General features: G+C 35.1%; 1 protein-coding gene across 3 annotated transcripts in view; it reads right to left on the bottom strand.

Moving 5' to 3' along the window:
- Window positions 1-314: 314 nt before the first annotated feature.
- The window catches only part of Arf6 (ADP ribosylation factor 6), a 39,988-nt gene continuing 14,813 nt past the window's right edge, over window positions 315-25,489 (bottom strand). For all 3 annotated transcript variants that reach the window (XM_053766761.1, XM_053766774.1, XM_053766767.2), the window contains exons 3-7: window positions 7,145-7,253; window positions 6,036-6,191; window positions 5,309-5,455; window positions 4,777-4,956; window positions 315-3,986 (exon numbers count right to left, since the gene is read on the bottom strand). In XM_053766761.1, the coding sequence (XP_053622736.1) occupies window positions 4,814-4,956; window positions 5,309-5,455; window positions 6,036-6,191; window positions 7,145-7,226 (528 nt within the window). In that variant the 5' untranslated portion in view covers window positions 7,227-7,253 and the 3' untranslated portion in view covers window positions 315-3,986; window positions 4,777-4,813. The remainder of the gene's footprint in view (window positions 3,987-4,776; window positions 4,957-5,308; window positions 5,456-6,035; window positions 6,192-7,144; window positions 7,254-25,489) is intronic.

The raw sequence follows: 25,489 nt of genomic DNA, 5'->3' as shown, positions 1-25,489 counted from the left end.
AATTTAATAACAATCCATCAGGTAAATTATGTATGAAAGCGTAACAGACATACATGTATATATTCTCACAAATTTTCGCATTTATAATATTAGAATGACACAGAGGAACTATAGCGAGCGTCGAGCGTCGCTACTGTTAAATAAATTTTACAAGTTACTTTTAAAAAATTTTTGATCTGAAACAAACGTAATATAATATTGACAATTTATTACAAGGTTACATATTTATGGTAAGCTCCCTTATAAACATCCACAGCACTTGCAAGTTGGTCTTATCCAAAATCGATAATAGTGATAGAATAAAACAAAAAATATAAGTGTGAATTTATATTGAATAACCTTTCTACAATATTATACAGCGGACTGAATCACCCACACTCCATTATCATACAAGAACATAATATAAACATTGAACAAAACCAAAAATCATAAATAAACTCATTTTTTTACATCAGTGCATAATTGCTATAATTTTAATTACACTTTTTATATTATATGCGTTGTAGTTAACTACGGTACGATTAAAGCTTGCTAAGAACTCGACTGGTGTTCGTAATAACTATTGAATAAGGTTGAATTTGGCTTGATTCATTCTCAATTTGGGTCCGTAGTGCTAATTATGACACACGCTTTGCTCTAAGCACTTATAAATTGAAATGATACGCTTCACTACCAATTGCTCATAAAAAATACTTGTATACGTAAACCACAGTAATGGGGAGCGCCCTTTAACCCCTTTATTCATAATAAAGTTAAAGTGCACTTCACTTCACTTTTTAATTCTATAGCTCCAATCACAGATATTATATCTGTGAAAACGATGATTTTCCCGATGTGAAGGTTGAGAAAGACACTGTAATTATCACTAAGAATTATAATCGGTTAGAAATTCTACAGCAGCAATTGACCGGTATCCAAGAGCAGGGGAAACCTAAAACACAACAAATAAAATTTAAGCTAAAGTATGCCTTGCCTACATTTTACAATATTTGACAGTGACAGAACGAGACAAAACATACTTCAGCTTATTTTTTATGAATAAGACGTTATAACGCTAAATTTAGCTTGTAATTTTAAAGATTATGATAGCGTTCCTATAGGCAGACCACACACTTCGCCTTCATGTTAGAGGCGAGGCGCGGATAATGTCGACCGTCTAGATTCCTTTAGCCACCTCCCCCCGCGCCCCGCACCCGCAGACAACGCCTCATTTAAACACACACCGAATCCGTATCCAGGACGTGCAAAGCCAAATTATACGACTTTTTAAAGTGCAGGCGTTTCAATTCCATACAGTTGTGTAGCGCAAGTGCTGCACAACAATAAGGTGAGCACGAATCTTTAATCAGTCGAGCTTAGCTGTGTCATAACAACACCCAGATACCTAGTTAAACCGCAAACTCAAAAGTAATACACATTTAATATTTACATCAGTATCAATTTGGCCTCTACTTATCTCGTTACATCCCAATTTTTGTTAAAACAATCCAAAAATATTTAGTAAACAATTGTTAAAGTACAGAAATAATATTTATATCACAAAAAATTGGTGAGATTTAACAGAGTATAAATCCTCCAGGCGATTTTGCTGTCAATTATTTCCTTCAGGCAAGAACAATTAAATAATATCAATGATGTTAGAGTTGCAAACGAGAATATGTTTAAATGATGATATAAAGATTTGTCCACATATGATAGCAAAAATATGACGAGACTTTTCATAATCAACATTTAAAAAAGTACAAGTAAGTTTTAAACGAAAATCACTCAAAATTTTCCAATTTTAGCAAAGTATCCACTTTTTACGTAAAATTGGAGGAAGAAGTAAACTTTTAACGTCCCAGATTTGGCATAGGATTCCATACCTACTCTCATTTGCAATCAAGATTATACGATCAAAATCAGATGGTCCCAGACCTAAATCTAAACACTACCGAATCACATCAGAAGCTGAAAGCATAATACAGTTGTTACAACTATGTGTTCAGTTACAAACACATTAGTGTAAACAAAGCCTTAGCACAAGGAATGTGATGAAAAGAAGACCAATATTCCCAACGCAAATCGAGCACTGAGAACTGCGGAGGAGTGGACTTTGTAATTATTACGATAAGGTTGAAAATTTATTAAGATTCAGTGCTGGCATAGACAGCGCAGAAACGATTCGTTTTATTATTTCCGTGTATTTTACAATTATGCCTTTTTCTGACCTTCTCTTCTCTTGCCAACTGTATAGGTATACAAAAAGCAAAATCAAAAATAGCAAAAATGTATAGGTTGACAAAGGATTCAATAAGCTTTGACGATAAGAAATTAAACCTAAATATTAAGTTAACGGTTTTGTGATGAAAAAAATATTTAACGTCGCTTAATTTTCGCTAACGTGTTCGTAATACGGTTGCTGTCAATGAATTTGAAAAATCTTCTATTATTATTATTATTATGTACATAAGAACTTCAGTATGTACAGAACCACTCACTATGCAGCTTGACTTTAGAATTGTTACATTAGAAATGAAAATGAAGATAGAAATAATGAATAAATAAATTTATACTAAATAATTCATTTACATATTTGTCTAGCCAAAAAAATACATATTTGTCACAGAAAATACACTTTCTGTTTTACAGGAAGCCTTTGATATTATAGACGGTTGCTCAAAATACAATATCAAAGAAAATAATATAAAATTGATAAACAACTTAAAAGACTATATTCAGGCCTTTAGATTTGCCCCGTGACATACGTGAAAATATATTAAATTTCTAGAAATATAATGGAGCATCATGGAGCCAAGTCAAGCCAACATACGTTTATAATATCCACTTAACAGTTCACATGCGTGCAATATCTATCTAAAGCAATTACAATCAAAATTGCGTTTACGAATACAAAGTTCGCACTCTTAATCACATAATTCATTTATTTTTCGTTCACGAGTTCTAAATGTTGAATCAAACGTCCTTAACGTAAACGTAATCAAAAGTCCTTATATGAATTAGGATGTGTCAGTATTGAAACGTTAGAATTAGTACCGACAAGGAAAGAAATATAACACAAATTATCATGCTATCTTCTTCATTGTGATATTCACTTGTGAAATAGCAAAATGTTGCTTTCCGCTCAGATTTATTATGCGCAAATCTTGCATATAACCTGGTAATAAATACCCAAATGATAACGTTAAATTTGCGTTAATTATAGATTATGTAGGTACTCCAATTTGTCTTCACTAACGTGATTTAACATTTAGCACTTTACAAATAATTGATTTATTAACTCCAAACTCCTAATTACTATACAAAATGGAGGTAAACATTAAATTAACCATAATAATAATAAAAAAATCATTTACTCTATGTAATCATTCATTTTAAATAACATAAAAAAATAATGAAATATTTCGATACAACAAACAGCTAAATTTTTTTTTAAATAATGGAATAATTGATTCATCATTGTGAATCTTTTAATACTGACCTCAACAGTATGAGTAGGCTGGACAGTTCTCAAACCTGTTTTTTTTATATATGCATGTTCTCCTATATTGTTCGTGCCCAGCGTAATTAAATATACTTCCTCTAGTTTCCAGAAACTATATTAATTATTGACATTATTGATAATTAATTCAGTGCAAAAAGAAAATAAACTTAAATATATTTTCATACAAAATCCTAGTACATTCCAGAATAGCGAATACACAACGAAGCAATATCTAATAAAAGTTTGTCTCAAAACCTATTATCTATAAATATTTAAAATATTCAGCACACTCGCGTTAAAATCTCAAAAATGTTTTCTTAAATAAACGTGTAAAAAGTCCAGCTTATTCTTATTGTTGAGGCCAGTGTTAGTTCACTGTTTCTAGCTATTCGATAGTCCGGCACTGCCACAGCGGCACTCACTTCACCGCACCAAATCTAGTGAAATTGCTGATCCGACGCGGGCGCACCTTACTTAAATTAAATGGCATCGATAACCTTACCTGGAAAAAGGAATAAGATAATCAAGTTCAGTATAAGATTTTCTTTACGAACTTGAATAATGGAGCAGTTTATTATTTTAATCGTTAATCATCTTTTAGTATCATACGCTGACGCACAACTCAACCACAGAACGCGATTCGAACGATTAATCACATCAAATTGTATGCATTTCTCATTACACATTGCCGTCCCTTTTTACGAAATGGTGGCGGGTAGCCGCCTACTCCGCAGCTCATAGCTTGTGGTTGCTGGTGAGCCACGTCAACCCTCGTACATCTAGATATCAGATCTCACCGTGGCTGTGGTGGCGGGTGTCCGCCTACTCCGCAGCTCATAACTTGTGGTTGCTGGTGAGCCACGTCAAACCTCGTACATCTAGATATCAGATCTCACCGTGGCTGTGGTGGCGGGTGTCCGCCTACTCCGCAGCTCATAACTTGTGGTTGCTGGTGAGCCACGTCAACCCTCGTACATCTAGATATCAGATCTCACCGTGGCTGTGGTGGCGGGTGTCCGCCTACTCCGCAGCTCATAACTTGTGGTTGCTGGTGAGCCACGTCAACCCTCGTACATCTAGATATCAGATCTCACCGTGGCTGTGGTGGCGGGTGTCCGCCTACTCCGCAGCTCATAACTTGTGGTTGCTGGTGAGCCACGTCAACCCTCGTACATCTAGATATCAGATCTCACCGTGGCTGTGGTGGCGGGTGTCCGCCTACTCCGCAGCTCATAACTTGTGGTTGCTGGTGAGCCACGTCAACCCTCGTACATCTAGATATCAGATCTCACCGTGGCTGTGGTGGCGGGTGTCCGCCTACTCCGCAGCTCATAACTTGTGGTTGCTGGTGAGCCACGTCAGCCCCTCGTACAGTCCATCGCCGGTGGTCGCACACGACGGCTGCACGTACCAATTGCGGTCGCGGATCCGTGTCAGACCCAACTTCTCTTGGATCTCGTGAGGTTTCATTGCTGCAATCAGACATTAATTTGAAATTAATTTACGTATTTATATACTTAAATATTAATCATTTACTAAAGAATTGTTTGTAAATATTGTGCAAATATGCACCTCGTCTATCAGCTTCTTTAAGTGTACTAAAGGTAATCTGATATACAATGGTAAAACTTATTGTTAAGTTGTACCTATTGTAACATGAAATGTATTTGTAGTGTAATAAAATAAACTCTAAATTAATAATATTCTATTGACTCTATTATCTGAGCGTTTTCCCAGCTTCATCGTCAGTCGTCCGCTTTCCTAGTTTTACTTCTTGACTTCGCATTCATTGTATCATTCTCGAAAATAAATTGCAAGGTATACCTTCTGGCAAGTCCTGCTTATTGGCGAATATGAGTATGATCGCGTCACGCATCTCCCGGTCGTTGATGATCCTGTGCAGCTCCTGGCGCGCCTCGTCGATGCGGTCTCTGTCCGCGCAGTCAACCACGAATATTAGACCTTGGGTGCCTGGAACCAGAAGAGTAGCAAAATTGAAGAATTGATTCAGGAACTAGCGGCCCGCTCCGGCTCTGCTCAAGTAAAACCAAAGGAAAGTATCCTATATTACTCCTGAAGGTTCTGCCAAATTTCATCAAAATCGACCGAGTAATTTTTCAGATTCGTCAAGTCATAGTCAAGAAACAAAAATACATTTTTTTTTAAATATTATTAGTATTAGTATGGATTAACCTTCACATGCACTTTTTGATGTTAAATTCTATATTCATGTATGGAAATTACTCAAAAAGCTAACAAACTACTGGCATTTTACAAAGATCTCTGCTGAGAAGAAATGCTAAAAGAAACTCGTCGACCCCTCATATTTAAAGCATAGAGCATATTATAAGCTGGTAGACTAATACCATTGCGTAGCTACGGGCTATGACCAGCCATTGGTAGGATAGCCGGTGGAAATAGAACAAGTACATGCTTGCTTGGAGTGTCATTGCTTGCTTGGTGTAATTGGAGTGTCATTGACATATTTACAAAGTCTGTTGAATGACTACACCGAAATTATAATTGAATCAAAACAATCAACTTAACTCACCTGTGTAGTAATGCCTCCATAGAGGTCGTATTTTGTCCTGCCCCCCGACGTCCCACACGTTGAATTTGACGTTTTTATACGTTACGGTTTCTACGTTGAAACCCACCGTGGGTATCGTTGTGACTGACTGACCTAATTTTAACTTATATAAAATAGCTGAAAAGTTGCGTTAAGGATAATCAAGTCTTAATAGACCAAACGTAAACATAATATTTTCGTAATATGCTAGTGATTGCTAATAATAGTACTTGTGGTCAAAACAAAGTGACGTAGTTGGCAGTTGTTTCTTGAAGATATTTTTTTTATCATTCTACCTACGATTCGGTTGCATATTTCATAATTGATTTTCGTTGCACGTTCAAAAACCAGTAAATTGTACACTTCAGCAAGATTTAAATCGCTAAACTCCGTGAACGGTTATTCAAAAGAGAAAAAAAACAAATAGAAAGCGGCCAGTGTGCCCGTTTGAAATAGTGGCTTTAAAAAAATATGAAAGAATAACTTCTAAATTCTAACTACCTAACAAATGGACTTTGTTATTTTAAATTGCGAATGTTTATTATTTTATTGATTTGATGAATTGATCGATTGATAATTTCCGTAATTAAGTATGTATTCCACTATATTCATGCATATTTTTCTACATAATGCGGACTAAGAGGAAGCGCAGATAAATTGAGTCATTGCACTAATTTATGCGCCAGTACCAATGCAGAGTGTGTGCGCTCGACCGTGAAACTACATGACTGTTCTGTACACCACGTTATCCAGTGATACTGTGCGGTTCGCTGATCGAAAATTACCATGCGTTTGGCGAATATATAAATTTGATAAGAAACTAAATTTGTACAAGAATTGTTGCACTAAGAGGTATATGTATATTTTTATGTATTTTATCAAAACCACAATAATACGACACCGTATTATTTGGCCAAGTCCCGCTAACTTTACAACACGGTGTGAATTATACAACTCCAACTGTACCACATGAATAAAAAGGGTCTACTCATGGGCTGATAGTTACTAAGATTTGCCGAAGACAAATTTCTAATTCTTGTCAAATAGAAACCATTTCTTGTCGTATAATAATTTGTAATAGCAAAGGATACTAGTCTTTCCGGCAGCGTCTAGCCCCAGCATTAGTATCCTCATCTCCTTGTTGCCGAAGATTTTCGATAACAGCTTCCCCATCGTGCTGAGCTCGCCTCAACCGCACAACTGGAATGGGAAAAAATAATGTGTTATTTTTTAAATCCTCACTCATAAAGATAGCTAAAGTATGCTTTGTCTCAATCTGTCAATATCGAATTTTGTAAAGTGCGATAGTGGCAAAACTGCTTCAGCTTAAATATAATAGGGTTAAACTAAACGATGAAAAATACACATTAGTTTTTAACATGGCAATGTTTGCAGTTATTTGTTTGAATCTGTTGCATTATGAGTAGTCTTCTTCAGTACACCACACTCAGTAGTCTACTTACTACTTTTTTATGTAAAACTATAGACAAATAGTTTTAATCCAACAATCTTTGAGCAATTAGCATTTGCTCACACTGCTCCTTCATTTACTTCTTAGTATGTCGTTCTTTAGTAGTACGATTGACTTTTGCATGCCCGTGTAGGTCAAGAGTTAAGATTGACTAAAAGACCAACTTTTAGGAAACAATTTTGAAAGTTGCATCTCAAATTTAATGCGAAGTCGCAAGATCGTGACGGCGGGAGTTACAAAATGTTGCAGCCACTTCGAAACTGCAAGCTGCTTATGGACGCTGAAACTTTGTTTTAATGGCGTGAGAATTGCTAAATAGTGCCGATTATGTTCATAATTTTGACGTGAAAACAAATTCGTATCTACATGATTTATTATATATATGTAGAAAACCCAACAATTACAGGTGATTTTTCACACAATGGCTAAACTTGCAGCGCATTTAATAGTTCCTATTAAATGCTACAAAATTCAGTCAAGTTTTACACGAAATATACATAATTTTAAAAACGTGCAATATTTTACATTAATCATAACATAAATTACACCAACAGTGATCAGACTAAATGATGTACGAAATCTACAATTCCATGTTGGTTAATTAAATTTTGCCCAAGAGTTTCGGTCAAATAGGAGTGACCGCGTCCGTGTTATAACTTTCCCCAACTTGGCAATTGTCTGCAATAACTTAAGTAAGGCAAATATCCCGACGACGGACGATATCGATCCATGATTTATCTTCACTTTATCATACTCGCGTGTTCCGGGTTTCATTCACGGCTGTGATGCCTCGAAACCTAAAATTAACCTAAAAATTTTGAACCAAATGTTCAAAATTTTTAGCTGTGGTTGTTGCCAATTTTTTTTATACTACCAAGCAGCAAGCTTGCGGCCCACCTGATAGGAAGTGATTACCGCAGCCTATAGATTAGCCCTTGCATACACAAGGAGTACCTCTCACACGCGCGTTGCAAACTTTGTTGTCGAAGGATTAATTGCATGCAGATGAGAAAAAATATCATAAAGGTTAATATAAAACTGACTAACAAAACAGCTTTACTTCTGAAGGTTGATAAAATTTTGGTGTTTAAAAAAAATAAAAGTATTTAAAAAAATTTTGCCATTTCACGAGCGGGGTTCGCAAGATAAACTCTCCTCCATGTTTAAAACAGCAAATAACAATTAGCAGACTTTCTCGTTTACCTATTGTTGATTGTTATTCTGGGTTGAAAAGTTTATTTTGTTGCGAAAATACTGTTCATTTGTCGAATGGATGATATAATGGATGATAGAATGTGGAATAGTGCGGTTTTGGTATTTTGTATAAAAAAATTTTTTTTCAGTAAAAGTCAAAAGTGCTATTATACATATAACTGGGACATAGTGAGTAGAGGCGACGGCACATCGAGTCTTCTAGTTTCGCAACTATCACCTCCGTCTAACCCGTATACCCAATAAATGACACGATACCCTCTCTCATCTGAGCGTATTACCAGTCCTTCCTCAGCCGTTGTGATTCGGAGTCCGGGGTCCACTTTCCAACTTTTTCATCTACTGTAGTCGGCATCCCTGGCTATCAGAGTGCTTAGTGCAGGTTTACATTTCACTTCTCACCATCGAATCTATTCGATGTGGGACGCAGCGAACCAATCACATTGCAGTGTGGTTGTCGTTTTGTCACAATGGCGCAATGTGATCAGTTCGAATCGATTCGATGATGAGAAGTGAAATGCAAACCCACACTTCGTCCACAGAACATTGAATGACGAGATACTGCATCTGTATCAACTCGAACTATATATGATTATAACGTATTTTATTGTCTTGTGATCAGGGTAAAATAAAAATATATTTTTTACCTAGACAACTACCCTATTTGTGTGGCCCCGGGGCTCATTGGCTAAAAATGTCTCCTGTTTCATCAAACCTAATGCCTAATGCATTTGGCCTAGAATTGATATATAGACCATCAATCAGCTGGAATGGGGCGACGCTCTCGGAAATCATCTATCATGTCGAATCACTACTAGGAACGTTTGCCGATAGCAATGATTTTTAACTCTTTTATATTCGACTGGCAATAAATGGACTTGATTTTGTGTACGTACTATAATAAAAACGAGGTAATTTGATTAAAGCTCCTGAGAAAGAGCAATTATTTTTATACTGTGATAATAGAGAATCGACGCACTCTGAGTCGATCTCAAAAAATGGCTCCCTTGCGGCCTAGAAACTTGTCGGTTTAATTTGACCGACAAGTGTAGTTAATATCCACACATTTAAAGTTCATGTAAACATAAACAATGACTGAACCATTGTTTATGTTACGAATAATTTAACATTGCGAATTTTCATAGATGACAACCCTCAAACAAATTATCAACAATCTGGAAACTCTTGCTTTGTACATTACGTTCCATGATGTAAAATTTTATATAATGTATGTACCGTCACTCACACGTCTTGTAAAGTGGAAGAACATCAATATTCATGCAGACACTTTCTATTCGTTTAGTATTTTATCGAGAGCTTTTTGCAGACTGAAATCAATTAGGTGTTATTATATTTCCTAAAGAAGAAAATCAACTCAATAATTTTCCTCAATTTAGGATACTTTCGCTCTTATGTTTAGAGGTCACGTCGGCGTTTTGTTTTATCATCCCGTAATAATAACAGTTCTGAAACGCCGTCAATGGCATTTATCAGTAGTCTTTGAGAAATAAACTTTGTTATATCTACTCAATGGAGCGTAAGACTAGATTTTAACGTCGACAAAGACAAGGAAATATCGTATAGATAGAACGACATCCCACGATCTACCTACGTATACGGCCGTCGTCGCCCTAGTTACGCTGCATCAGGCTAAAAATAAAGCAGGGTTTAAGTCTATGGCAATATCACATCAATGAACAGGTATATATAGCAAGTTTTGTTTATTTTTGTAAAAAAATATACCAATTATAACAAAGTTAATGGTTTTCTCGAATGTCTGATCGATTCTGCCTCTTCTCTACCTCAATCAAATCAGGAACTTTACCGACAATCTAAGCCGAAAATAGTAGGTTTACGTAACACTTTTATTATATGCACCGGCCTTAAACCTAACATATTGTAATATAGGCTACCGCCTGAAAAGCCGCGGGCAACAGCTAGCTCCATATATTTTATACGTTTTCTTACACAAATATACTAAAATTTGGTTACTAAACGTGCCGTGATCATCCGACCCAATTCTCTGTTCGTGTTCGAAGACACACCGTTCAACATTTATGACTTCGAGGCACGATGTTAAGTTTTATTCTGTTTATCAGGCTGATGCCATTGCGTCCATTCTGTTTCGTTACGACCGCATCGTTACTCTTTTATGTAGAAAAATAGACAAACGTTTGTAATTTGGCTGATCTATAGTTAATTTTAGAATATTAAATGGTTTTGGCCTTGACGAAATAGCATGTTAATACGCCGTTCAATACGATCCATTGTAAGGTCAATATGGAAAATAATATTTTTAGATCGGCTTGGACCTTATGTTTATACATGCGTACAAAATATATTATCGTTGAGTGAGTATACCCTAAAACAAGTCTTGAATTTAATTCGGGGCTAACTCAATCTGTTTCGTTTATTCATTTGTCCGATAAAATCCATTGTACTAATCGTAAAGATCAATTGCCAGATTTTTATAAATTAATGGAATAGCCGGTAGAAGGTTAGCACTACCTAGCCTCCATTTCCAGGCGCCCGGGATGGATCAATTTATGAAATAAGGTGAGTAGACAAGGTAACGTTTTTATTGCTCCGTATAGTTGTAGATATCGTATGCAATGTAGTCGCATGACGTAGACTTCACATCTGTTACCAAGTACACTTCGGAAGAACAAAATGAGACTTGGCAATTAAATTGTACAGTACAGCAACACATGACATGCTAGCCTAGCATCGAACACAGTACTAATGTAACAGTGGCGAATTCATTTGAGATGTTTGACGTGCTGTCGACTATACAATGATAGTAGATACTGTCGGTGCGTTTGTTGGCTCAGTAAGATAAACAAATAAGAGTTAATGATTACATAAAGACTAATTAGAAAACATTTAGGCAACCGTCATGTGTGTGCCACGACAATAGTCTGACAATTTACGTACCTATTTGTTAGACCCTTGAAATTGCACCGAAAACCGCGCCAAATAGAAAAAAAGTAAGAAAGAGCACTTTGCGGGCTCCGTTGATTTATAATTAAAGAAAACAGCGGGATCTTATAAAATATAATTTTTAGCATACATGTCATTTAAATCTTCAATGTAATTGATTACAAAGTTATAGTATGATTTTATCAAGGGCGCCACCCGTTCAATTTCCGAATGGTCAACGCCTAGGGCGTAACCATTTCCACGTGATTAGCTGCGCAAAGCCAATTGGGCATACAGATGGAGTTAGGCGAGTATTGCCGAGAAATCGGCTGTAGTGGAAAGAAAATTCCGCACTCCAATTCGTTTGAGAAGAACTCTTTCCGCAAATCAACAATAACCAACAAAAAAAAAAGAAAAACCTAGTCGCAAATTGCCGTTATTACCGTTGTATAGGACAAGTTTTTTAAACACCAGCCAATATCTAGATAAATGTATAACGAAAAATGTTTCACACAAAAGGGCCGATCAATTAGTAAAAATCTAATTTTTATGTTTATTAATCAACCAACACTCTTTCATCGGGGCGTTTTACGATTTCTTCCTGGTCGGTGAGCGTCGAAGCCCAGGGTCCGCTAATCAGAAATAAACCACTAACTACTTATGTAGTTTTATTTGATTTTTTTGGACGTTGTTGTACTCCATGCACTGCGGTCTGCGGACTGCGTTATAAGTTTGGAAATGTTATTCGATATACTGGGTATATTGTGAAAATACTGGCATTTTAAAACGCCCTCATGACTCATTTGTAGCAAGTCAATCACAATGATTGGTTTACTTCATTTACAAATAAGACATTTTCCTTTGCCATTAGACGTCTTATTAATGAAGTCAAAAAGTAGCTTGAAAATTGTAGTAGTATTCATTCTAGTAGTAGACAGAATGTCCATTTGTTAACAAAGTTTTACAGGAACTAAGTAATTTATTTAGAAAACGCGGCATTGCATAAACTTTTGCGCACAGATGAAGTATAACATTTACTCAAGTTAAAATATGTATTTTACTTGTATAAAAAATTCTTGGAATAAAAAAACTCATACGACTAGAACACAAGCCATATTACAATATTATTTAAAGTTTCATCTTGGGTCGATTCTCGATTACACTAGAATAACAAATCATCAACATATCAGCGACCCTATCCAATATTTCGTCTATCACATTCACCCCAGTGTATTTACAATGCTGAAAATAGAGTAATCCCCTCAGCAATATCAAAACCAGCAGCAGTAAATGGCGTAACCCCTACACGAGGTTTGAACCCTCATCACCGCCCACGGTAATTGGACCAATGCCAAATTTAAGAAATTTAAGTACAGAACAAGAATTATGAACAAAATTATATCTAAAGTTTTTAAGTCTTGTGATGTGTGTTTTTCCGCCCTAGGGCGCAGAATCTTCCCGTGGATGTAATACAAAGCCACTAGCAACTAAATTGTAGACAAATAAACTGTGACAACTAAATTGTCACAGTTGTAAGTTAATAGGCAAAAAAAACAGTATCCCCAAAAAGGGATTATAATATTATAAAAAATTGACGCGACTTTGGAGTTCAGGGCGTCACAGACGATATGGAACAGAATCACGCGAGGATAAGAAGTGTATCGTTACGGTAATTCTGAAAATCAAAGTAGAACAAGTATTCAAGTGTTGACTTTCTCAGAGAAAGGAGATACGAAAAATGTAATGCACAATGCGGAACAGTTTCGGACTTGCAATATTACGAATTTCAGTCAATGGAAATTCCCAATACAGTGACGATTGCCGTTTTGCAGTATCGTGCCAAATCGGTTTAGGTTATAAAGTTAACGATTTTTGCTTAGGGACTTATAAATGAGCAATTTTTACCGAGCAATTTTTACTTGGCGACTTGTAAAATAGATTTTCCACAAAAAGAGATTGCGACCATTTAAAATAATTCTGATTACCGTATTACCATAAGGAGAACTTTTCATGTAATGAAGTCATTTTTTTGTTTAGGTAGTAGACACGTAGATTTCCTTTCTAGGTAAACTATAAATCAATCCAGCAATGCCTAACACTCAATCACATACTGTAAAAATTTATTATAAGAAAGAAAGACGAGGAAAAGCTAACCCGCTAATACTAGATGGTCAATGAACGCACACGCGATAGCACTAATCGAAGTGAGCTAGCTGTGTTTATAGAAGCGATGGAACAAGTTTATCCATTCATAATAGTGATGTCTCAAAACCTGTCTAGGGGCACGATTTCTCAGTAGGTTAAGAAAAAAAGGTATTCGCGGGCCGTGACCGCGATGGCGGCCAGTTCTATAACGGTAATAATTCCGCCTCATTAGACGTTATAACAAGAAACGATAACGATAAGTTTTAATAACTAGTGATTTCTATGTGCTAATTCTACTTAGAATCTCAAGACCTAAAGATTTTGGTACAGACAAGAATGCCTAATTTTATTTAATTAGAACGTTGGATTGACGATGAGAAATCAGATAATGCTGTGCATCATATAAAGAATAAAAAATAGTACACAGAATTGAATAAATCTAAAAATAATACATTTGATGCTGCAATAGCTAAATCGATAAGCACCATTGCTAAAGTCGCGAAGTGATCCGAGATAAGATTACAATTGGAAAAGGTTAAAGTTCACCTTTGAGAGGTTATATACAGCTTTATCTCCATTAACCTAGATAGAATAGTCAGATCTAACAGAAATAGCTACAAACGGAATACGCCAGCGTCGAACAAAATTCAACTATTTTACATACACGTTGTACGCCTGGGGGCTTGACTTTACTGTTCGGTTAGTTCGGTTCGGTTAGTCATGACATTTCAACATTTATTTGGTACAGTAGGAAAGGGTGCTAAAGGAATCAACTATTTTGTTGTATTTTATTTAAGCTATGTATTTATAAATGAAACATATTAGTGGTTTTCGGAACCAGGTGAAGGAGGATCTTGTCATAAAATCAATTTAGATATGTCAAAAACAACAGTTTGTGCAACAACATGTAATAAAGCCTGAGTTAGGTGGCAATTGTCAATACACAGCAACTAAAAAGATAAAAGTACAATGAATGATACATCAAAAGCAAAAGGAGTTTTTCCAATGATTTCAACAGGTCATTAAATAGCTTTTACACTGTTTCAAGCTACACTCTTCATCTTAATGTATACTCTTGGACTAGAGCAATAGAAACCAGAATCAGAGCAATCACCCGACGGAAATGCGACATATGGACGGAGTTAATTACTTCAATACGGAAACACTAACGTCCAAGCCCCCAAATTAAACTATTTGTGATATGTTGTACGATTTATGTAACTCGATTACATGAACTATTGATGATTTTAATTTAAGGACGCATCACAGTTTCACACGGTTGTACTTATAAAAAAGTTGAAAGTAGTTAATCGAATGAAAGCACCTATCAAGAATCCATTTCGTAATAAATTTAGAAACTATCATTATGACATTGACATTTTCGAAAAGATTTTCAGGATTATATAATAAGGACCTAAGAATTATTTATTGCCAGTAGTTAGCAATTTATCCCTAGTTTTCAAATATCTAATAGTGGTTATGGCGCCGCCGTCTAGTCTGGCCTGGAATGCGCTATCAACTTGAAATGAACAGCACTAAATTGAACAATATCGCAAAAGATAAGTTATAATCTCAAAGTTTTTAAATAGTTTCTAGTTAACTCAGCTCTAGTAAATCGATTTCATTGACTGTCATGGACGGAACACCTCGGAGGGCTCACATCCACAACTCAAACACGGAAGTCAAACTCGAAAATCAATCATGGAACTTAAGAGCAATAAATATCAAAATAATTTACAAATTAGACAGAATAACGGAATACATCTATAACATATAATCGAGGTAGTATTCTTGGACTTACAACTAAAACTTGGGGTTTACGAGCGTGCATAGAACGTTTTAGTGTACCCATTAGAGATACATTTTATCGCAAAAGAAACTTAAGAGATTTCTTGTAGACTTGAGATAAAATAAGAAACACGGACAGCTGTAAAACTATGATAATACGCATTCATTCATTTTCATTGCATATCACATATCTCTTGGTATATCATTGGAAGATAAGAAAACGTATGTCTCTTACTAAAGCATTGACATTAATTTCGCATTGTGTACAATTCGGCGCAGTCTGTAGGATGCCAATATATATTAATAACAAGTTCGTTAATAAAGTATAATCATATGTCCATACTTGTGTCGTTTTGTAAAAAAACGAAGAGGCAAGAATTTTTTGCTTTTTTAGCGTTAATTGTAAATTATGCTTCATATTCTCCTAGGTATAACAAATTCTCTTTTGCAATGGGCGTTAATCATACGTCAAGGGATTTATCGCGCTGTCACGATGATTTTAGCGATACGACGAAGCTACAAAAAACTAAAACGGAGCACATACAAATATTTAACCCTAAAACGTTCTTCAACAGAAAGTTAAGTAGGAACTAAAACGCAGTACAAATTGATTTTGCCAGCGTGTTTCACAAGATCAGCCCCGGTTTACACCACATAGGCACTATTACTATCGCCAACTGTCATTTATGGCTTCCTACCCTTCGAACCGACATCCCGATATCCCATCGATTTATTGAATAGAGGGGAGATTCTTGCAATACTACCAAAGATTTTGACCGGAAGTTATTTCTAGTTTTCCCCCTTGCGGGTCATAAATATGTCAAAAAGCATATGCATTACTATGTATATTTATTTTATGTGTATACTGTAACGTTAAATGTGATGACAAAAGTTTAGTGGATTCATGTGGGTTACGTAATTTATTATAATAAGGTCAAATTTTCCTCAATCATTGAATTATTAATATTGAGATAAGATAATAATAAACTACATAAAGCTTAAAACTTCAAGATTTTTTTACGTTATTATATTAAATGCAAATAAATATTATATTCATTAATACAGAGTGAGTAAAACACATCTCAAGTTAACCTACAATATTTTAATATTCCGTGTGATCAACCTCTCATCGTTTTAATAAAAGCTTGTGAGGCGGTCCTCCACCCTGTGGGAGGAAGATGTAAGGTTTAACGCGGCTTAAATTCTAACAAGCTTTCTTCCGTACATACACAACATAAATTATGTTTCATGTTGGACAAAGAGCGAACATATATTTGGATGTTCCGTTGTATTTGTAGAAACGATAACAATTTTTGAATACTTAAACACATTTTCATAATTTGAAAATTATTCCATGACCGCGAAAGTTTATATTGAGTAATAAGTGAGGTCACAGGAAATTTTGACAACGTAGATTATACAAGAATTTAGATAAGATAAGGTGACGCGATTCCTAATCTGTGATTTAAAAACAAGTTATATATTTATTTTAGAATTAAGTGATCTGTACAGATTAAACTTCGAGTGACATGTTTTATTTTCAAAAAACATATTTACAAAAAGAATCAGTCATTGGTCGTCGAAAAATCTCAAACAGCATCTCACCAGTAGGAGGCTGACCTCACGTTTTGCCCTCTATCAACTGGACGCAATAACAAGCTTATGCGAGTGTAGGATGACCTAATAACGCAAGTAGAACGACAATTTACTTTAATTCTGTAAATTAGTATAGGAAACAGAACAACAGTAAATATTAAGTTTCCTCAAAATTGTTGCACATGGATAAATTCATGGAAAGAAAACAGCATATAACCATAAGATTAGCATAAGTCATATATGTATACACAAAAGCACAGTCGAGTCAAAGGAGGAGATTGTTTAGGATTTTTAAATAGAAGATAATTTTACTTATTTCGGACTGCATGCAAACGAAGTTGCGGGCACATTGTAGGAATGATTCAGTCTATCGCTCGGGTGACATACCTATATCACTAAACAGTTTCCATTTTGCGGCAATTCGCAACCTCTATAGTTAGTGGCTTAAACGGCAGAGTCGCAAAATGTCAATATTCTAGTATTTAAAGAATAGGAAAGTAGAGGTAATACAAGTTTAAACATTGAATAATATGATTCTTTCTGAGCAGGTGTTGCATAAAAGTAATTTATCATTCTTTAATGATTATTCAAAATAATAGTTTTCTTTGTCTCATTTTGCGAAAGACAATTTACGACTACGAAACATTTTGCGATTGCACCCCTATAACATATTTAAGTTGACAGACAGATTAACATTGTAGTTTTACACCACTAATAAACAACAAGGTAACAGTCAAGTCATACAGTGCCACTTGACAAACCGACTGCAGCAAAACGGAAGAGTCTAACTTCGCTGCACTTAGATAGCGCTCACGGAACCAGTTATGTAACCGCAAGGCAAGAGGCATACACTGGTGTACTGCAAAAAGGCTATTAGATTGCACGATACGAACTGCATTTTTAGTGCAATTGAGTGCAGTTATCAATATCAATTAGGCAAAAGAACTATGATTCACGAAGACTTTTAATGAGTTGAGAGTACGACCTCTTCTATACTATAATGCCAATTGCCGTGCACGACAGGAGCACAAATGTTGATACCTTTATTTTGTATGTCAACCCAATCAACTTTGTGGATACAAGAAAATATTGAATTTCGCCATTTCTCCTCAGCAGCGGTCGTTGCAAAATTTTACTAATTTTTGGCTTTGAAATTTATTGCATAATTTAAAACTTGACATAAAAGAGCTTGTAGAGGTCTAATTTCTGAATATGCTGTGAATTTTGAGGATTGTCGCGATCATACCTTGCTTTGACTTCAAAACTTAGGACTGTGTACTTAACCTTAGTTATCGTGTAACATGTTTTATTCAAATGATTTTAACCTTGTTTCTTTGAATTGCCGACCTGATATTCTAACTAGTGCCATGTTATAGGAAGCCAGAAGTCATCCGACGTTACATAATAAGATTAGGGAATTTGTGTCACGGCAGGATATTTTCACAACTATCTTTCTTTGTAACATACATGTACTTGCAATAATGTTGATAAAGTTCCTGCTCATGATAATAATTTTTCTTTTCTCTTTCTTTTCGAGTGTGACAGTGATGTGAACTGAGAACTGGTGTCAGATTTTATTTAAGTAGTTCTACATCAGACATGGCTTTTACTGCCGCCATCTAGTGCTAAACTACTAAAACTAACTAAACCAATCAAACAGTGTAGAGTTTCTTCGCGAAGTTTTCCTGCGCCAGATATGACAATAGTAGGAATCGAACCTAAGACCTTTCCATCTCAAGCTAGCGTTTTAACCACTGGGACTATCGCCGGTTCCATTTAGATATATGATAAGAATTAGAAAGAAGTGAGAAATATTTATAAGATGCAATAAATACATTGATTCTACCTTCAGTTTGCATTGCATGGCTTTTAATTGTAATAAACATAGTCAAAAGTAAATAAGTCAGTTTAGCTTTTGCAAATGCAACAGAGAACACGCGGCGATGAGACAGTAAAAATATTGTTATTAAGTACATCAACGGAATGCTACCAAAAGTGACCGTGGATATTGTATTGATTCAGGGAAAAAAACTGTAATGTTACTTATCTCAATTTCATACAGCAATACATCCGTTATGATAACCCGCCTAACAGATAACTTTGAATGCGTATTATTCAATTATAACTAAACGCTAAGTATAGGTATATGCGAATTTATATGTCCCGTACTCATTCAAAACATTTAGATAAGTACCAAGGTTACATTCACAGTATGTTAAAATTTCATTACTTCTTCAAAGAAAAGTATAAAAATTTACCCAGAACCTCCCACTTGGTCAGTTAGGGATAAATTAAATCCTTATTTAAACTTGCAACAAATGGTTGGGCGCTGGTGGGCGGTTTAACTATTCACATATACTTGCGGCTATGTTTAATTTAGTCGATAGCATAGAACAGAATCATAGAAATGGTAACGCCAATTCAACTAAAAGAGTACATCTTACAATCACGACGATGGTGAAGTAGCTACAAAAATTTCTCACACACTTATCTGTCTATGACTAAGAACTTTTCATAGTTAATATTATGCGCCAAAATTAAATGGAGTAGAACGATTATGACATTGAGAAAATTTAAATCAACGTTGCCAACTGGGCCGAAATTCGGGACAGACCACAAATATCTGAAACCGCACAATTTTGTATCGTTGTGGCAACAAGGTTTCGGGACAAATTCTGAATAATGCAAACACTGTCAACATTGACTTAAATAATTTTCAGCACGAAACGAAAGAGGTATAAAGGTTTAGTTAAGAGATAACTTGAAAATGTTATATGTGTTGCTGATACTAGACGTTAATTTACATTTTGATAAAAAGGACCCTGAAATCGAAATAATAAGACTCCTTTCGAAAAATTCCAATTAAACTCGCATACAAAATACAAAAAATCATTACAAATTAAACTTGCGACTGAACACTATCTAACAATGAGTACGGCAATTATCTCGTGGTGTTATCGAAGCAACCTTGATCCAGTTCCCAGAGAATAATGACGAAGAGCAACCATTCTTACAATTTAACAATTGAAGCCACGTGGAAAGTACACGATTTATTAACATACATTATGCGCGATGTTTGAATAAGATTCTAGTCGCAATCGCGATGTGTTGTTTGAGGAAAGTAACTCTGTGTTGAAAATGAAGGAATCGTGAATCATACAGGTAACTGAGAGAGATCCAATGGTATTTCAAATGGACAAAGGATCATATCCTCACGACTACTCAATACTAGATACCTATCCTAACATATCTAGGTACTAAGTTTTAAGATCTCATCTGGCAAATGATAAATAGATTCCAGTACAGATTCAGAGAGTAATAATTGTCATAATTGCTATAGAATTCAAAATATCCAAATAGTAGTATTCTTAACGATGAAATCTTGAGTAACGGGATGACCAATGACGCTATTTTCGATTCGAATATTTATTAATGTTGTCCCTTCCACTTGTCCTTTGGTCCAAAGGTGGCAGACCGTCGAACCATACGACTTATTTAGCTGTTATTTTCTAATTTGTTTGTTAGTACTAAGACGAGGACTTCCAGACTTGATTGGAAGATGATGAACAAAACACGGACTTTTTTATGAATAGAGAATGATTCAAATTTGACTTTTCTGGCACATTGCCAAGTCTTGCAAGGTAGATTTGAACGAATTTGTCTAATTTATTATCAAAACAGATCAAACATTTTCGAGACACGATTGCTGCTAATAAAATTTAAAAATTTTCAAAGGTTTATTATCATCCTGTTTCTCACAACAGCCATTACTTAACCGTTAAGAAACGTGGGAACCAAGCCAAGAGGGAAGCTTGCTGAATTATATTTGTGTTGTCTGCAGTGGCAATAAATATAATGCCTGAATTAAGCCGATTGTAATCACCACCTTAGTTATTCTTATTGAAAGATATTCTATTTCTTTAAATATCAAAGTTCATTTTCGCTTCAAAATAAATATGTGCAGTTCTCACTAGCCCTCATACATAATCATTCTTTGAAAGGATTTGTGAATGATGAAAAATGAAATGACCAATGGCCGAAATTTCTGGGATTTTTCAATATTTTCCATTCGACTATCCAAATAAAGACTATCGTAAGTGATAAAATAATTTAAAAATAATTTCTCCAATGTTCAGCGAAATTCAGTATGACCAAGTTTACTCATAACAAACACTTAATAAGTGTTCAAATGAACTTGTTCAAATAAACTAAGTATTGTGTACACTGTGGTCTTGTGTTACAACTATGCTCGGTCAGGCCACTTAATTTATCTTTAACAAAAGACTGTCGTCAACTCGACACCATGTTTGCGAGGTGAATAACCCAGCTAATAGCATGTCCTCTAGACTCAGATCTGATGATGTAAACATTTACTGTATATGTAATTAAGTTACTCAACTATGTTCTATGGATATAACTTTTGAGCTTTCTAGGCTAGAATATTGGTTCACGATTGTATGTACAAAATTTAATTAGAGGTGTAAAATTGTGTCATGTTACTTTGAGAAATACGCAAATTTGATCAACAAGCAATTAATGGAATTGAAAAATTGTATACTAATGGCGGTCTCACGTTGTTGTGGTCCATTTGATAATATCGTATAAAATCTTTAAGCACGCTTAAAAGAGGCCAGTGACAGCTTCACTCCACAACCACTCACAACTGTAATATATAAATAACCCTTTAAAACTATCATAATAATTACACTATTGCCTAAAGAACCAAAAATAAAAGAGAAAGAAATGAAATAGGACGTTATTACGAGATCGATAGACACGAAATATTACGAGAAGAGCCACCCATAAATCTTCTTATCGAATGCGTTACTAACACTAGTGTCAAGTTAGCATAACTAATAGACAGTCCTAAGGAAAAAATCAAATATCATCGAAATTAGTTAACGATCAACAACAACATAGTCTAGTCAAAACCTACAACGATGTCGACAAAATGTTATTCCCAGTATTGTCCATTCGAGAGCAGTTGGTGACACGTACGGGTCAGCGGAACGCGACACTTCGTTGATTTAGGAAGATAAATGACCTGACACACGACACTCTGATTAATACATTGATTTATAGGGTAGCTAATGAATACGATGATTAGGAGATAGAAATCAATACTATTTAGATGGTATTGAATTTAAACTAGAAATGATTTTGTGATATGATCAATATAAGATATGATTATATTTTTTTTTACTTTCACAGTTAAAATGATACGAAAATGAATCTAAGAATTTAAGCTTTACTAGGTCCATCGTGATCATAATATAGCTTTCAGGCGTCAGGAGCTCTTTCAATGATTACAAATCTTTATCGTCCTGTCTTAGTACGTCACCAAAATTTAAGTCTTCATTTCTGCCTACAATCATTTCCTAAGTGAACGATCAACAAAATACTACAAAGAACTACCGATCTTCCCGGATATTGTCGCCGGTGGAGTATTGTTATACCATTACGAGCATATCGATATTCCAACAGCGTCCAACTAACTGTTGTAACGTTATTATAATTCTGTGTTGTTGCCGTTCCGAATTACACTTGGGACGTGTATCCGTACATGATTCAAGAAAAGCAGTTTTAGAAATATTAACTTACACTTGCAAGCAAGTTGACGTGAAAGCACATCAACATTTTGCTACCTTGTCCAATGGCGCAAAATATCTGTTCCTTCCACGATACCTATTTCCTAGTTGCACTCACCATGTGGTACATTTGAATCTTCCCTGACACAATCCATCCACCTAATTTTAGGCCATCCTCAGGCTACATCCATAGAATAAGCTTGTTTCAGTAAAGAACTACGTGAAAGTAAAATTTTAGGTAGTCAGCTCAAGCGTCTGAGAAACTGTGTCACTTGAGGCAAGTTAATAACAGACTCACCGCAAAGGCTGCCAGCAAACATCGCTAGCTTGCGGTCGTGAACTAGCGAATTCATAAGTTTCCATCTTGGTACAACAGTACCATACCACAGACTTGTAATGTACAGACAACTTCATGTCAAATTTTCTTGCGTAGACTTATATCGTATCAGTAATTGTACATTTGGCTGCACTATTGGTTGCTACAATCGAAGTGATCTAATATTCGTAATCACTTGATTTAATGTGAATAGATAGAAAATCTACACTGCGAAATCACGCAAAAACTTCTTGAAAAAGTTTTAAAAAAGTATGTGTACTTAATTACTCACTCTATTTCTATCAGTTTCGTTTTTAGATAGATATATTTTTAGCCTGAGAGGTGATTCTTTATTACGTTTAAACGGAATTCAACATCTGTGTAATGGTAGTTGACTAATGGTAAAAGATTTTGAAAAATTAATATTTAGCTTCGTTTATTATGCGGTATTGTTTAGGAATTGTAACGCTTTTTGTGTATTGTCTGCTTAAATTTAAAATTTTTATCATTACAAAATTTAAAAGATGTCCCAATATGACCAACAAGGAAGATTTTATTGTTACTCAATCACGCTTCAACCGCCGAAGTGATATTCACTTATTTAAACTTTATTGTATTACTTTAAAGAAGGCTAATAAATGCATTTAATGCCATAAGGCATTCTCAGTCACACCTTCGAAACAAACAGGTTATTTTAAAGTGTATGGTTAGTAAATCAAAAACCTTGGACCAGTCCCAACATCTTTAGAATAGGTATACCTTAAAACTTACTGACAAACAAAAGGCAGCCAATCGATAATAAGCGGCCATCTTTTAATGAATCCGACCGCACACATTGGTTAGTAGGAATGGAATAAACACGATCTGGAAGGAATGCAAAGCTGACGTAATCGACTAGTGGATTTGCGATGTGGTTAGGGTTGGCAAAGGACACGCTCGTTTTTTTAAAAGAGAATAATTCAATGTTGGTCTTTGTACACTCACTCACGTTTTACGATAAAATATTACCTGTATACAGATGTCTCTCTCACTTGAGGGTGTTCTCTTAATCTTATAATACAGTTAAAAATATCCCAACAGGGACAAACATAAAATCTGGCTCTCATTTGTGAGTTCGCTCACGAACAATAAAACAGCACATACAATGCGGTAAACTTCGCGCTATAAAATATATAAACAAAAAATTTTAAAATTCGAATATTATGTTTAACGACATTTCTTGAGTTTACATTTCATATAATACATTTTTAAGTACTATAGATTAAAATAAAAATCATGTGCAGTGGCAACCCTAAATGTATTATAATATAGCAGAAGTAAGCAGCCTAGGAGAATTTGATTGAAACTACAAGTTCGTTAGTTTACTTATCCGCTAAGTTGTATTACGAGCGTGTACTAATATTATCTAGCAAGCAAATGTTATTCTGGCTATACACAATCGCCAAACAGTTCATCTAAAAATGGCGTATTTGGCATACATTGTCTTAACAGTTTGCTAGGCAATAATAGCATTCTCAAAGAGGGATCTCAGGCAGGCGACCTGTCGTAAAATAATCGAGGACTCACAGTCAGGGTTGCTAAAGAGCAAGACGCTCAAATGGGAGACAGATACATGACCATTCGCATTTAACGATAACAATAGTTCAAAAGGAATATTATTGGCAATGTTACAAAATTTATCGTCTGCCATTTAACATTGTCATTCTGATATAAATGCAAAACATAATATTATGAAATGGAGAAATATCGACGTAACCTAGCAACGTGACCGATAGTCTGAACATGGAACAGCATCAAGGGGCATGAAGGCTTATTGTTCAAAGGGTATTATTTTGTATTGTAGCCTACAATTTGTATGTCGACAAGGGCCGAAGACAATGTTTACACTATGCAAGTGGCATGCCGAGTTACTGATATCAGCACTAGTTCTATAGTTATATAGTTTCTAGCACCGCATTCGCAGGCGTAATGACAATGACTTTTTTTAGAATTTTTAGAACTTTCTGTAGAATAACAAAATAAAAACAATATCAAGCACATTGCTACATCGATTTGAATATGTGCCACTTATCTATTACTGATATATAGAAATAATGAAGTGACGACTTATAATGGCGTGTATGTTATTGTGTGAATACATTTTCTATATTAAACTTCTGACATCTTATGTAACCTATGTTTCAGAAAGAAATAAATGAATGAATAATTACACAAAGTCTAAAATAAAAACTTTCTCCCAAGATCAAATATAATCTATATACTTTCATGGCTGATTAAATGATTGGCTAATGTTTCTAATTTGCGTTGACAACTAGTTTAAACTAACATAGCAAACTCGACCAGTGTTACACAAGCGTGAACGTTCTGACCGATGCATACTAATTGGTTTACCTAGAAACAC

The sequence above is a fragment of the Plodia interpunctella genome, chromosome 2, assembly GCF_027563975.2.
Source record: "Plodia interpunctella isolate USDA-ARS_2022_Savannah chromosome 2, ilPloInte3.2, whole genome shotgun sequence".
Classification (NCBI taxonomy): Eukaryota; Metazoa; Arthropoda; class Insecta; order Lepidoptera; family Pyralidae; genus Plodia; species Plodia interpunctella.
This window is presented reverse-complemented; position numbering and strand designations above follow the sequence as displayed.